At 41.2% G+C, this 15,403-nt stretch overlaps 1 protein-coding gene across 2 annotated transcripts in view; it reads left to right on the top strand.

The window, feature by feature from the left end:
* dis3l (DIS3 like exosome 3'-5' exoribonuclease) overlaps positions 1–15,403 on the top strand; it is a 37,281-nt gene that overhangs the window by 1,580 nt on the left and 20,298 nt on the right. For both annotated transcript variants that reach the window (XM_033050467.1, XM_033050468.1), the window contains exon 3: positions 15,223–15,351. In XM_033050467.1, coding sequence (XP_032906358.1) covers positions 15,223–15,351 — 129 coding nt within the window. The remainder of the gene's footprint in view (positions 1–15,222; positions 15,352–15,403) is intronic.

Raw genomic sequence — 15,403 nt, 5'->3', positions numbered from 1 at the left:
GAATTGAATAAAGAATTTTAGCTTACAAGTGGTAAATTACTGAGGATGTTACAGAGATGAGGAGCAAGGAAATAGTTGGTTATTTGAACAGAAGGTTGGGTGTCATGCCATGCGCAGTAGAATGACACAGCCAGTGGAACTGCTGCCTCAAAACTCTGAAGGACTGGGTTTGATTCTGAACCCTGGTGCTGCCTGTGTGGAACTTGAATGTTTTCCCTGTAACACATGGTTTTTCTCGAGGTGGTTTGGATTCTCCCACATCCCAAAGATATGGAAGTTGAAAGATTAATTGGCCACTGTAAATTGCACTGGTGTAAGAGTGTAATGGAATCTGGGGGGTTGTTTATGGGAACAGATTACACGAATAAATATTGGGAAGAATCAGATTGCTCTGGAGCTGTTATGAGCCAAATGGCTTCTTTCTATATGGTGTTGAAATATGGAAATAAATGTGACATTTCTGAAGTGAGAGATGGAGAGAGCAGATGTTAATGTAGATGGACAAGGAACAGAGTAACGATGTAGTTATGGGTTATAACATTTTTTGAGAAAAGAAATTATGGAGAGTAGAGAATGTGAGTTTACGTGTTAGATAACTGTTTTAGAGGCGAGAGAGTAAGGATGAGTATTTTGCATTGGTACATGGAAGATGGGATACAGTGTTACAGAGCTGGAAGTAAATAAGGGAATGGGTTCAATCACAATGCCAGGTTTTATTATGTCTGTTAAGTATGCAGGCAGGAGTGGATAAATACTGTAAATGGAATGCTTATGTACCAATTAGGATCAGGAGAAGTTCCTGAAACCTACTGAGGCATATAGTAAGATTACAGTTTTTTTATAGTAGTCTGAACTATGCGTTCCCATGCATGTTTTTATAACCATTCGCCCATGCTTATCAAGAATCTGTTTACTGCCATCTTAAAAAAATTCTAAGACTTTGCTTTTACCACTCTCTGAGGAAGAGAGTTGCAAAAACTCATGGCCTTCAGAAAAATAAATGTAACCACCTGTCCTGAGAAGGTAACCCCTCATTATTAAACCGTAACTGCTGGTTCTAAATTCATCTTTAAGAGGATACTAGACCAAGGGGGACCCGTTGGGCCCCGTCCCCTCAACGCGCGGTTTGCGGGGGGGCCTGCGGCGTCACACACACACACTAACCACCCCCCAAACACACAGGGGGGGAGCGGGTAGACGGGGGTAGAGGGAGGGGGAGATGGAGAGGGGAGGGAGATGGAGAGGGGAGGGAGAGGGGGGAGGTGGAGAGAGAGAGGTGGAGAGAGAGAGGAGGGGGTGAGAGGGGGAAAGGGGGAGAGAGGAGGGGCAATGGGGGGAGAGGGGGGAAGGGAGGGGAGGGGAGAGGGGGTTGGAGGAGGGGAGAGGGGGGTTGGATGAGGGGAGAGCGGGGTTGGAGGAGGGTAGTGGGGAGGGGGGCAGAGGGTGGGAGGGGGAGGGAGAGAGGAGGGGAGAGAGGGAAGGAAGAGAGGGGAGGAGGAGAGAGAGAGTAGAGGGGAGGGAGAGGGGAGAGAGGTGGGGGATGGAGAGAGGGGAGGAGAGAAGAGGGGATGAGGAGAGAAGAGGGGATGGGGAGAGAAGAGGGGATGGGGAGAGGGGAGGAGAGAAGAGGAGGGGGAGAGGTGGGGGGGAAGGAAGCTATGCGGGGGGCAGTTATGGGTGGTGGGCGGAGCAGGGCGCTACGGCCGGCTGCAGGGCTGTGGCGCCCCCTCTCGTTTTCTGTCTCGGGAAGGGGTAGAGATGGAGGGGGAGGGGGTAGAGGCTGCAGCTCGGACTGTGAAAAACAGCTGAGGGCCGGCAGCGCACTCACCAGCATGACAGACGATCGGACAAGGAGAGGGAGAGGATTCAAAAGCAAGCTGGTGACCTACGGTGACCTTTGGATCTGCAGAACTTGCTCGTTCTTTCTGCAATAACGACCGCCGCTGCCATGTTGTTGGACTTCTAGAAGCCCAGCGGAACGCGCTGGACAACTTGATCACGTATTCACGGGCTTCAATCCACGTAACTGGCTGCGCATTGAAAAGTCTGTGCAGCTGGTTGCGAGGAGTAAAGGCATTGTGACGTCATGCAGTAGTTATACTTTAAAACAATTTTAGTAAAAAAACTCAGGAAATAATTAACTAAATTTTCAGATGAGGAGATTTTTGAGTTCATGAGGTAAATCGCGACCGGAAAATGTAAAAATTTCTCCGTTACCGCATCGGGTTTTGGAGGAGATGTGACTGACAAGAAAACAAACAAACGCACAAAGAGAGCTTTATATAATAAATGATATGATGCATTTTTGCAGCTGCCCTTTCAAAACCCCTTAGGGTCTTGTTAGTTTCCATTCTCCCTCCCTCTTCTCAATTCCAGGATATTAAGGCTCGGCCAGTCCAACCGTTCCTCAGAAGACTTGCCTGTTAATCTTCCTTGAACTGCTAACACATTAATACACTTAAATAAGGAGAAAATGGTACTCTAAATATTGGCTCAGTGTTGCACTGCATAACAAGTGCAATTTCCCTCTTTTGTAATAAATTCTTGTTCAACAAATGACAACAAACATTCTATTAGCTTTTCAAATTACTCACTATATCATGCACCTGGGATACCAAAATCCGTTTCTCTACAATCTTTCACCATTTAGGCAATAAGCTTTTTTATTTTTTCTGCCAAAATGAAAAATCTCAAATTTTCCCACATGATAATTAAGATTTTTGCAGTTGGATTAACCTATTATCCCCTCGTAACCACGTCGTCTCCCCCTCAAATTTACTTTCCCATCTTTCCTTGCGTCATTAACAAATTTAGCATTATACATCTTTACTGTTTATATAAATCATAAATGTTGAGGCCCTGCTACTGAACCTGGTAGCACATTACCTTGATGCCCAGAAAATGGTTATTAATGCTTATTTTGGTTTGTATTCGCCTTTCAACTTTCAATTTTCTGTCCGGGCAAATGCACAGTGAGCTTTAATGTTCCTCATTAACCTTTGATGTGGCACCTTATTAAACAACCTGAAAATCTAGGTAGAGTACATTTCTTTACTTCTTCTTAGAACTCCAGTATATAGGTCAAACATGATTCCCCTTGCCTTAAGCCATGATGGCTTTGCCTATTACCTCGATATTTTTTCAAAATACTCTGATGTAACATCTTTGATTAAATCTTCTACCATTTTTCCTATGACAAATGTTAACCAAGTTTTCTACGCAATCTATGGAATTTTGTAAAAACCAGCAGGGAAGAAGCTGACCAAGACCTGAAGACTTGTCAGCCTGCAGCTCATTGCTACTAAGTTCTGAAGATTTTAATTTTCTGAGTTACCCTCCCTTTAATTTCTGATTAATGGAGAATACATACAGAAAGTGAAAACTGATCCAAATGCCTGTTTCGTTCTTCTGCCATTCATTGTTTTTTATTATTAATTCTCCGCCCCCGTTTCTGCAAGAACAACATTCTATTTTCTTTTTTATTCTTTTAAAAATCTACAGAAACTATAATTTTTAGATTTCTGGCTAGCTTCATCTTACACTCTCATTATACTCTAATTTTATTTGTAATCTCGTAATTTTTATTTAATTTCTATTTCTTTCTCTTTAAGTTTGATCCTACCTTTAACTATTTTGTCAACCACAGACAGTGGTCCTTTCCGTGGAATATTTTTTTCATATTCTATGCATTCTGATAAATCCTCTTAAACGTTGTGACTGATTCTTTGAACTGATTTGCTAGTTCATCTTGAGTAACTGCTTTTGTGCCCTATTTTAAGTTTAAACTGTTGATCATGGACCCATTTATTTCCCCTTCAGACTGAATGCAAAATGCAAACATTTTATGATTTTGCCTTCACCATGAGCTTTAATGAATCCTCATTATACAATATCACGCCTCGTATAGCTGCTCTTCAGTTGTCTCCAGAATGCACTGTTTTAAGAAACTATCCCAAACTATTCTGAGTGCTTGTCATCCAGTCTACATCTGCCCACCTGAAGTTTCTGGTCTACATGTAGATCAAATTCCACTGCAATTATAACCGTACTTGCCTGATTGGTTCTCAATATTTCTTCTTCTGCACCCTGTCCCACTGTGTAGTCACTGTTAGAGGACCTCTACATCTTTCCGAAATGACTTTTTCTTTTCATTATTACTCGTATCAAACCAACCCGTATCTACAACTTGGTTTCCTGATCTTAGAACACCCCTCTTGTTGAAAGAATATCATTAATTAACAGAGCCACACTCCACTTTTCTCGGCTCACCATCCTTCTTAGACCTTGTGTACTTGCTGATATTTCAGTCCGAATTTATATCCTCCTGCAGCTATTTCAGTAATAACAATCAGCTCGTTTATTTCTTTTCATTTTCTTAGCTGAACTGCTTTGTTTTGAATATTATGTGCATTTAGTTACAGAGCCTTTAGTTTTACCCTTTTTTAATTACTTTTCTTATCAAGAGAATCAAGTCAAGAGTGTTTTATTGTCATATGTCCCAGATAGAACAATGAAATTCTTACTTGCTGCAGCATAACAGAATATGTAAACATAGTACATAATGGGAGGGAGAAAAAGTTCAGTGTGTGTATATATACATGCACACATACTCAATAAACAAACAATTATAGTGCAATAATAATAATAATAGTCTATTGTAGTTCAGAGCTTGTTTGTTGTCGTGTTTAATAGCCTGATGGCTGAAGGGAAGAAGCTGTTCCTGAACCTGGCAGTTACAGTTTTCAGGCTCCTGTACCTTCTTCCCGATGGCAATGGTGAAATGAGTGTGTGGCCAGGGTGGTGTGGGTCTCTGATGATGCTGGCTGCCTTTTTGAGGCAGCTACTTCGATAAATCCTTTCGATGGTCGGGAGGTCAGAGCCAGTGATGGACAGGGCAGTGGTCACAACTTTTTACAATCTTTTCCGCTCCTGGACGTTCAAGTTGCCAAACCAGGCCATGATGCAACCAGTCAGTATGCTCTCTACTGTGCACCTGTCGAAGTTTAAGAGAATCCTCTTTGACATACCGAATCTCCATAATCTTCTCAGGAAGTAGAGGCGCTGATGAGCTTACTTTGTAATTGCATCAGTTTGCTGGGTCCAGGAATTTGAAGTTTTTGACTCTCTCCACCATCGTCCCATTGATATAAACAGGATTGTGGATCCTCATCCTTCCTCTTCCAAAGTCCACAATCAGTTCCTTGGTTTTACTGATGTTGAGAGCCAGGTTGTTGTGCTGGCACCATTTGGTCAATCAGTCGAACTCACTTCTATACTCTGACTCATCACCATCTGTAATTCGTCTTTACTCAGACTCACTCTTATCCCTTCTGTCTCAGCCTTTTTTTATTGATTTCCTTTTAACATATTCATTTCCTTAACAACCTTGATATGAAAAAACCTTGAATGCTGAAATGGTCAACTTGCTTCCATTTTTGCTCACCACTCAGTTGTAAGTCATAAGTACAGGTCAGTTTTATGGCTCTTTGCAATAATTCCAATATTTCACCGTCTCTAAGAACAAAACTTAATTTATTAACCGTTTTAATTATGCAAGTTATCATTAAATTAGCCTCATATATTTCTGCTGCGTATCAGTTGTATATGTTGAGCATTAAGCTGAGGTTCCATGATTACTTTTGAGCTCATCCACATTGTGATCCCATTATGAAATAGTTATGTTTTTCTTTTACTTTTTCGATTGTGTCATACTTTACACTTGTCCATATTAAATCTTATTTGTTGTTTGGAACTCCGATATATATTTTAATTTGTTTGGTAATTTACAATATGCATTTTCTAATGTCACATTGCTACCAGTTTCTTAATATCATTAATTATTAATTTGATTAATAGCAGTTGAAGCACAGACCTTTGATCTTTTTTTTCCACCATTAATTTATTTAACTCCAACAAATTAATTTAACTCCAATAAATTAATTGCTACTTAAATTGATTTTTGTCCACTCTCATAATTTATGCTGAATTCCCAGAGATTTACATTTACATGTAGAACTTTGTCTGGCGCTTTTTGGATGTCTGATTGGTGTTTCTCCTTCTGAATCCCTTTGGCTTTATGAAGAATGTAAAATAATGATCACTTTGATTGAAAAAGCATTACATATTCCAAAATCCTGTTTTTTCTTATGGAGATGCAATATTTGTTCTGTTGAAATGGAGCCTAGCAAGATTTTTCAAAATGTTACTCTGTTCCATTCTATTAATTCTTTTGCCAGTAGCTTCCAGCTAAAGAACGTAGGGAGCCAAGCTTAACTTCTGTCAATTTTCTAAATTTAATGCTATGTTGAGGACTGAATGAAGGTGCCATCTGTGAACAGGGAAAATTAGGGCACTTTTTTCAGGTAACTTATCAGAAAGATATCTTGGTACATTGCATTATTTTCCAAATTTGAATTGTGAATTCATCCTCGGAATTCTCTACAAGGCAGATTGTTCAAATCATGGATTATTGGGAACTTCTTTTTGCTGGTAGCCATCAATTCTGTCATATTGTCACATTTATTTCTACCACTCAATAGCTTGCCAAGGCTAAGTAAAGTTCTCTCCCTCTCCCCCTCCCTCCCCCCAGTGTGTATGGCAGGTGGTTAGTGTGCGTGTGAAGCCGCAGACCCCCCCCCCCCCCACAACCGCACTTTGAGGGAATGGGACCCAGCGGTCTCCCCTCCCTCCCCTCGCCCACCCCGTCTGCCCCTACTCCCCTCTCACTCCCTACCCCCTCCCCCCCCCCGTGTGTGTGTGGGGTGGTTAGTGTGCAGTGGGTATGCACTTGGTGTAGTGTTCCATAAAAGCCAATATTCCAAACCACATTTGTCTTCATTATGTTCATCTCCCATCACTTGCAGCTCTGACAACCTATCTACCTCTGCCCTCTAGCATCTTAAATTTAAAATTACTACTTTGGCTTTCAAACTCTGGCTTTCTAATTGTCTGTCACTTCCTACACTCCATTGGTCGTAGGGAGCCTGCTCTTGATATTTTCCTTAAATTTCTCTCTTTCCCCACATTTTATTTTGTAAAACATTATCTAAAATGCATTATGTGATTCATTTATTTGCACCCTCATCTAAACTCTAGAGCCTGCCGTTCTGTTACTCTCACCATTATGTTTGTAGTGTCCAGTGGAAGGACTTAAAATAAATTAAATGTGGTTTATAAAGGTATTATATTATTGTGAGGCTTCATTTGAACCGGGCAAATTAAAATTTGTAATGAGGTAATAGTATTCAATAGAAGCTGCTTGTATGTTGCCAAGCAGTCTTATTAAATGACCTCTAATTTGGGTGCTGACGGTGTAATGATACAGCACCCAGAATTAGTGCAAAAAGAACATTGGGGTAGGCCATCCAGCCTTTCGAGCCTGGTCTGACATCTACCTCAGAAATAGGTGCAGAATCGCTGAGTCCTTGTGCAATACGCCTTCCTTGCTCTTGAGATCAAAACCTTATTTATAAAAAGGCTATTTTCCCTACTAATCATTTTCTATATCAATGTTGTTTTCGAGCAACTTGTGTAATAACCCACTTGGGTCAACTTGAACAACAACACCCAATCTCACACGTTCATAAACACCTTTTCTCCTCTTGTGTCCTCATATGTATACCAAAGTAGATAACCTCACATTTTTCAACCTACATTTCTAATTCCACATTCTCAGCTGCTCTTTCAGCTTCTCCATACCTGCTCTGACATCGTCCATACTCACAGTTTCATGTAGTTCAGTATCATCAACAAATTGAGAATCGAGGCATTTGAAGTATTTTATTCATTTCTGGTCGCCCCATACCAAGTAGGATGTGGACGCTTTGGGGAGGGTGCAGAGGTGATTTATCAGAATGCTGCCTGGATTAGAGGGTATTAGGTGTAAAGAGAGGTCGGATGAATTTGGATTATTTTCTCTGACATGTTGGAGGTTGAGAGGAGACCTGATGGACGATTACAAAATTATGAGAGATGTAGGTAAGATAGACAGTCAGAACCTTTTTTCCCAAATGCCAAATACTAGGGGGTATAACTGTTAAAGGATTAAAGGGGATGTGATAGGCAAGTTATTTTACACAGAGTGGTAGGTGCCTGGAAACATGTGATAGTGTGTTTAACATGCATAAAGAAACTTGAACATGTAGGGAATGGGGGAATATGGAGATGCGCAGGCAGAAGGGATTAGTTTAATTTGGCATCATGTTACACATTGGCTGTATGGCCTGTTCCTGTATTGTACTGGTTTATGTTCTATTTCTTTGTCCACCTTTTCTGAAAATTCCTCCCAATACTCAGGTCTTGTGCTATTTCTGATAATGCTATAAGCCTCTCCCTTGGATTTAATGCTCTTTAATTTCACCTGTCAGTCACAGATGGATCACATTTCCTATTGGGACTTTGAGCCTTATTGGATATTTTGCAAAAAATAAATATTTTATTTCTGCATCACTTTCAAACTTATCAAATTCTACTACTTTTGTTGTCATTCTTTGTCAAAGATCCCTCAACAATGCGTTATCAAGTAACCCTTTCTTAATGCACAAAACATGAACCAAGTGACCTAGATTTCTCCTTAACATATTGAGGTAAAAAGCATCTAGTGTGTACTCAGGAATTCATTTTCCAAGTTAATACAGTAAATTTGAGTAGTCCAGTCTACAATCAAGTTAAAGTCTCCCATGATTGCAATAACACTACTATCACATGCACCTCCAGTTTCCAGATTCATTCCTCCGCCTATACCTACCTGATCTCCTGGTTGCCAAACACTTTAACTCCCCCTCCCATTCCCACACTGACCTTTCTGTTCTGAATTCTGTCAGTGTGAATTGGAGGAACAGCACCTCATATTGCACTTGGGCAGCTTACACCCCAGTGGTATGAATATTGATTTCTCTAACTTCAAGTAACCTTTGCTTTCCCTCTCTCTCTCCATCCTTCCCCCTTCCTAGCTCTCCAACCGGTCTGACTGTCCCCCTGATTAATTTTTATCTCTGTATGCTTTGTTGTCACCTTCTCCTAGCTAACAATGATATTTTCTACATTTTTCCTTGATATGCATCCCCTTTGATGTCTCGTTTTCACACCTTACACGTCCTTATCTCTGTCTCCCTCTCCCCTGACTCACAGTCTGAAGAAGGGTCTCAACCCGAAACGTCACCTTTTCCTATCCAGAGATGCTGCCTGTCCCACTGAGTTATTCCAGCACTTTGTGTCTATAATCAAAAACTTGTCCCAACCTGGTCATTCCTTATTCTGCCTGCTCCTGTCCAGAAGAGATACTGAAGCTTGAAAGCATGAACTACCAGACTCCGAAATAACGACTTCCCTTCTTTTTCCAGGCTTCTGGTCTTTCCACAAGTTAGGGTACTGTTCGTTTCACCTCTATCCCATTGTGAATATTGATCTTTATTTATGGATTAGATGCAATGCTGAGAACTATATTCTGAAGTCTGTATCTTCCACTTTGCTCTATTGCAGTTGAGTTTGACGATTTGATTTACGTATGGTATTATCCGATCTGTTTGGATAGAATGCAAAACAAAGCTTCTCACTATATCTCGGTACACATGACAATAATAAACCTAAATCTAAAAAGTGGGGCCAAGTGCAAACTAGAGGAACTGAACTTTTTATTCTGTCTTGGTAGTGTACATCTCGACTGCATAAACATTGATTTCTCTAGTTTCATTAACCTGCTCCCCCTCAGTGCCTCTATGCACCCAGATCCTGCCAGAGCACCCATCCCCTAGCTCCTTTCCCACCTAAACCATCTGCCCATTTACTCACACACTCTTCCCATCAGGTTCCCTACCTCCACTGTTCCCACCTGACCTCCCTTATTTGGTCTCTTTCCACATTACTTACCCATCAGATTTCATCGTCTGATGCCCTCAGTTGCCTCCACCTATCACATTCCAGCCTCTCTCATTATCTCCACCCCTCTCTCTCTCACCTGACTCAATCCACCCTTTCTCACCAAGATCCACCTGCCGCATGTCACCTCTTGCCCCACTTCCCCTCACCTCTTTATACTGGCCATCTCCCCGCCATTATTTCAGTCCAGAGGCAGAGCCTCGACCCGAAAGGTCAACTGTCCATTTTCCTCCACAGACCCGCTCTTCCAGCACTTTGTGTTTTGCACCAGTGTTTTGCTAGCATTTGCAATCTATTATGTCTCTCGTAACACACAGCAGTTCTCCCCAGTAACACTTGCAAACCCCTGTGCAAGGAGATAAGTTCTGGCTCTGTGAAGAGCAATCTGTTTGATGTTTACAGGTGCAACCTGTCTCAACAATAGTTCCAATGCCTCAGAGTGTAAAGTCTTCCTCTGGCACTATCTCTCCAGCCACACAATCATCTGCTTTATTCTCCTATGTCTTTACATATTGGCACAGGACACTGAGAGTAACCCTTAGATTGTCACCTATTGAACATCTTTCCTGGATCTCTAAGCTCTCATCTGTACCTCATTCCTCCTCCTATCCATGTGGATACATGGTTCAAACAAACTTGAAACCAGGAGATGGAGAAAATGTACAATTATTGATTTATTTATCCACAGTCAATAAAAAGTGTTTGGCTTTGGAGGTTTTTTAAATAAATCAAAGTATTTAATTGTATTTTTCAATTTTCCAGAAGGTGTAAATGGTGAAACCCACATTCAGTTAAACTTACTAATGACATTTTGAGAACTTTTCCCTTGAGGACTGAGCGTCTGTTAAAAGCCCCAGGCTATTTTAATCAAAGCTGCTCAATTTAACAGATTGCTGTTCATTTTGTCCCTGTTGTTCACTTGATTCCCACTGTGTGTTATATGGATATCTGTGCCTGGGACCATTTTCTTTCTTTACTGTTTCTGTTGGAATATTTAGGGGTTGTAAGATTCTTCCTAACTCATTTTTGATTTATACAGAAGTTTAAGCTTGACTCATATATAGCATTATATGAAAAGGCAATTATGATTAAAGAAACAAACCCCCCCCCTCCCCCCCCAGCATTTTGGATTTGCATAGTGTTTTATATTTCGGCCATTTCCTTGTGTCACAGGATAGAGGCAATTCAGTCCCTGGAGTCTCTGCCCAGCTTCAGCGTACACCCCTACTTCTCCCACTTAATTCCATATAAACTCTCTCACAGACCCTTTGTTTCCCCCCAATTAACCCACCATCATGCATCTATACTAGGGGCGATTCACGATAGCTAATTAACCAACCAGCAAGTCTGAACATGGAAGGAAACGCGAATAGTCACAGGAAACTCGGGCAGTGACAAAAAATAACATGCAAACTTCACACAGGTAGCACCCAAGGACCCGAGTAGATAGACCTGTAAAGCAGTGTGGCGTTTTAATGTAGCTTCTCACTTCCATGAAGCTCCCAATTATAACAGCTCTGTAAAGTCAGTGTAAAGTCTTCTGCTAATTCACCAAATGTTATCAGAAGTCATAGAAGAATATCCTCTTTAACTTAATCTATTGTGGTGCTGAAATGTCAAATTATTTTTCCCCTTAATAGAAATCCATTGGTTTTGCTATTTTAAAGCTATCGATTGTTTGGATGATCAATTTATTTTCTAATTTAAATGTTCTGTCTTTTCCTGAAGGTCTATGAAGTTTTTAGAAGCATTGAGGTCACATTTATAATTTTGTTCAGGGTTTAAGAGATACTGATACTTCGGTATACACTTAAAATAAAACACAGTGTGGCACAGTGGTGCAGCTGCTGCCTCACGATGCAAGAGACTCGAGTTCGATCCTGAACTCGGGTGCTATCTGTGTGGTGGTAACACTCCCTGTGGCCTCCCCGGGTTTCCTATGGCTGCTCCGATTTCCTCCCACATCCCAAAGACGCGCGGGCTTGTAGGTTAATTGGCCTCTATAAGTTACCCCTTGTGTGTAAGGAGTTGATGTGAAAGTGGATAACATAGAACTAGTGTGAAGCGGTGATTGATGGCCGGCGTGGGCCGAAAGACCTGTTTCCATGCTGTATAACTAAACACTTACAATTGGTGGCTGGAGATTCTAATATATTCTGGTACTGAGCTGAGTATTTATGTTGATCAAGTTGAAATCGAAAAGCTCATTACCTTCTGTCACTTTCCTTATCAAAATGTCAATATACACAGACCTGATCACATCCTTTTTACTTGTATAGATTTGCATCTTCAAACTACAGAGTAATGGGTAGTTTTACAGTATTTGTATGGATTGACATGAGTGAAGATAGTAATATTTTGCTTTCTACAGTCTCATACTACATTCCTTTACCTCTATTAGCTGACTCTCAACACCTCCTTGCATTGCATGACGATGCCTAAAGATAAAACATAATTGTTAAGGAGAATCTAATTAAATCCCATTCCACATTTAGTTCTTCTGATAATATATATTGATTCTTACCAATAAGCACATTTCTTCTAAGCTAATGAGATTGTTGTAACTCCTTTATTTTGTTATCAAAACATTCTTGTATGGGGTTATTGTATCACCAAATTTATTTCCTGATTTTAATTTGGTCTTTGATTCCTTAGCCAAGCTGATCAGGTACAGTTACAATACTTTTTCACAGCCTTTGACTTCAAGGCAGGCTTTGACTGGAAGTGACATCAAGATGCCATTTTTATTCATTTAAGGGATGTGTGCTTTGCAGGCTGAACTAGTATTTAATTACCCGTCCCTAATTGCCCTTGAGTAGGTAGTGGTGAGTTGTGCCTTAAACAGCTGCTCTTCTTGAGCTGTTAGGGAGAGATTTTCAAGATATTGACCCAGTGAAGGTGAAGAAATGGATATATATTTCCAAGTCTGGATGGTGTATGGCTTGGAGCGAAATTGCAAGGTGACGATTCCTATGCTTTTGCTGCCCTTGTTCTTTGCTGCATTGATGTCAAGGGCAGTTACTCTCACTTCACATATGGAGTTCAGCCCAATGTCAAGAGTTGAGTGATTTTGCTGGAATACAAACTGAGCTTTTGCTATCCATCACTTTGTTGATGATTGAGAGTAGACATAGGGCGGTAATTGCATGGGTCAGATTTGTCCTTGGATAGTCCTTGGATAGTTATATGGATGGGAAAGGAATGGAGGGTTATGGTCTGAGCGCAGGTATATGGGACTAGGGGAGATTATGTGTTCGGCACGGACTAGAAGGGTCGAGATGGCCTGTTTCCGTGCTGTAATTGTTATATGGTTATATGGTCCTACTTCTTGTGGACAGTACATACCTGGGCAATTTTCCACATTTGTTGTAGTATTGGAACACTAGGCCAAGGGTGCAATAGGTACTGGAGCTGAAGCCTTCAGTACTATTGCCAGAATGTCAGGTCCCCATGCCTTTGTTGTACCCAATGCCATTTGCTAATGTCACATGGAGTGAATCGTTGGTTGAAGACAGGATTGCAGGGGTTAGATCGGATCTATTGATTAATTGTGCGACCGCTTAGCTCTGCCTATTGCATGTTGTTTATTCTCTTTGGTGTGCGAATAGTCCTATCTTGTAGCCAGGTTGATTCCTCATTTAGAGGTATACCCGATGCTGATCCTGGCATGTCCTCCTTCTCATTGAATCAAGGTTCATCCTGTGGCTTGATGGTGATGGTAGAACAGGGTTTATGCCAGGCCAAATGGTTGCAGATTGTGTTTGAGTATAATTTTGCTGCTGCTGATGGCCCACAGCGCTTCATGGTTGTTCAGTCTTAAGTTGCTAGATTTGTTCACAATCTGCCTCATTTAGCATATGGGTGTGCAATACAACACAATGATAAAGATTAAGTCAATGAGCATCTAGGAGAAAATAATACAATGGATGGAGCCATAGCTTGCACAATGTAAGATGGTTGTGATTGTTGGAGGTTGATCATACATCCCCATAAACATTACTGCAGGAATTCCTTGGGGTAGTGACCTAGGCCCAGCCATCTTCAGATCTTCAACAGAAATTCAAAAGGGCCAGCCACATAGCTACTGTGGCTACAAGACAAAGTTATGGACTCGGTGTCAATGATTCATTGACTCCTGGCACTCTAAAACCTTTATACCATGTACAACACACAGTTCAGGAGTATGAGGGGATACTCTCTACTCTGCCTGGATAAGTGCAGCTCCAACGACTCATGGAAAGCTCAACACCACCGAGGATCTAACAGTCTGCTTGATTGGTACCCTACGCACCACCTAAACATATATTCCCTTCACCGCCAGTGCACTCTGCCTATTGTGTGTGCTATGCACTGAAATGGGTCATTTAGCCTACTCTGACAGCATGTCCCAAACCTGTGATCTGTACCACCAAGGACAGAAGTAGCAGATGCATGGGAACACTGCCAACACTATGCACTCCTTCCCGTTGCATACCTTCCTGGTCTTTCATTGCACCAGATCGAATTCCTGGACCAACCTCCAACCACACTGTGGGAGTCCCTTTGCCAGAAGGACTGCAGAAGTTCAAAAAGGTGGCTCATCAGCATCTCCTCAAAGTCAGTTAAGGATGGGCAATAAATGCTGGTCTTGTGAGTGACACCTAGATCCCAAGAATGAATTTTATAAAGTAGTATAAATGCAGACGAAAGAGTCATTAATAATTTGAGAGCGAAATATTTCTATCAATCAGGAGACAAGGTATTGCCTGTCGGGTTATGTTTAGCGAGGAAACCAGTGGAAAGCAACCTGACAAAGACTGAGACCTCTACCATGGTGAAATAGGGAAAATGAGACTTAGTCACGAGTTCCAGCAACATTCCAGGCCATCTCTATGCAGTGGATTGAGAAAGGAAACTGAGGAATTAGGCTTCAATAATTTTCCTTTAAAATTTTCCTATTAAACGTTCACAATGAAAGGAAGGAAAAACCATCCCAATAGCTTCTGCACAATAGCCATCTGTGACTAGCTACACCTTCGTCACAAGGGATTCAGCTGTTCAAGGAGGCAGTTTACTACCATCTTCTCCATAGCAATTTGAGATTGGTGATAAATAATGGCCTTAGTGATGCCCAGATCTAAAAAATAGAAGAAATGCCGTGTGTGTTGATGAAAGTGCTAGGAATATACTGGGAACAAAATATAACTGTGATGATGTCAATTGGCTCCACCTTCAGCGCAAAAAGGTAGGAATCTCATAGTTGTGATGGTGGAAGAATCGGAATGGAATGTTCTTTTTTTTTAAATGAGCAATTATGGAAATACCATTGTAGCTGGCATGGTTGCATCATCAATTGTTTCATTGCAGGCAGTATAACAAGCTGCGGAATCTGCTGAGGGATGCTCGTCATGAATGCGTTATGTTCTTCAATGAATTTCAATTGTACTCGTATGTCCCGAGAGAGCAAGGAGAGTCTCTAGAAAAATGGCAGACCAGGTTTGTCTTTAAAATTAATTTTAATCTTTCTACCTGTTTAAGGATACTAATT

The sequence above is a fragment of the Amblyraja radiata genome, chromosome 34, assembly GCF_010909765.2.
Source record: "Amblyraja radiata isolate CabotCenter1 chromosome 34, sAmbRad1.1.pri, whole genome shotgun sequence".
In the NCBI taxonomy this organism is placed as follows: Eukaryota; Metazoa; Chordata; class Chondrichthyes; order Rajiformes; family Rajidae; genus Amblyraja; species Amblyraja radiata.
This window is presented reverse-complemented; position numbering and strand designations above follow the sequence as displayed.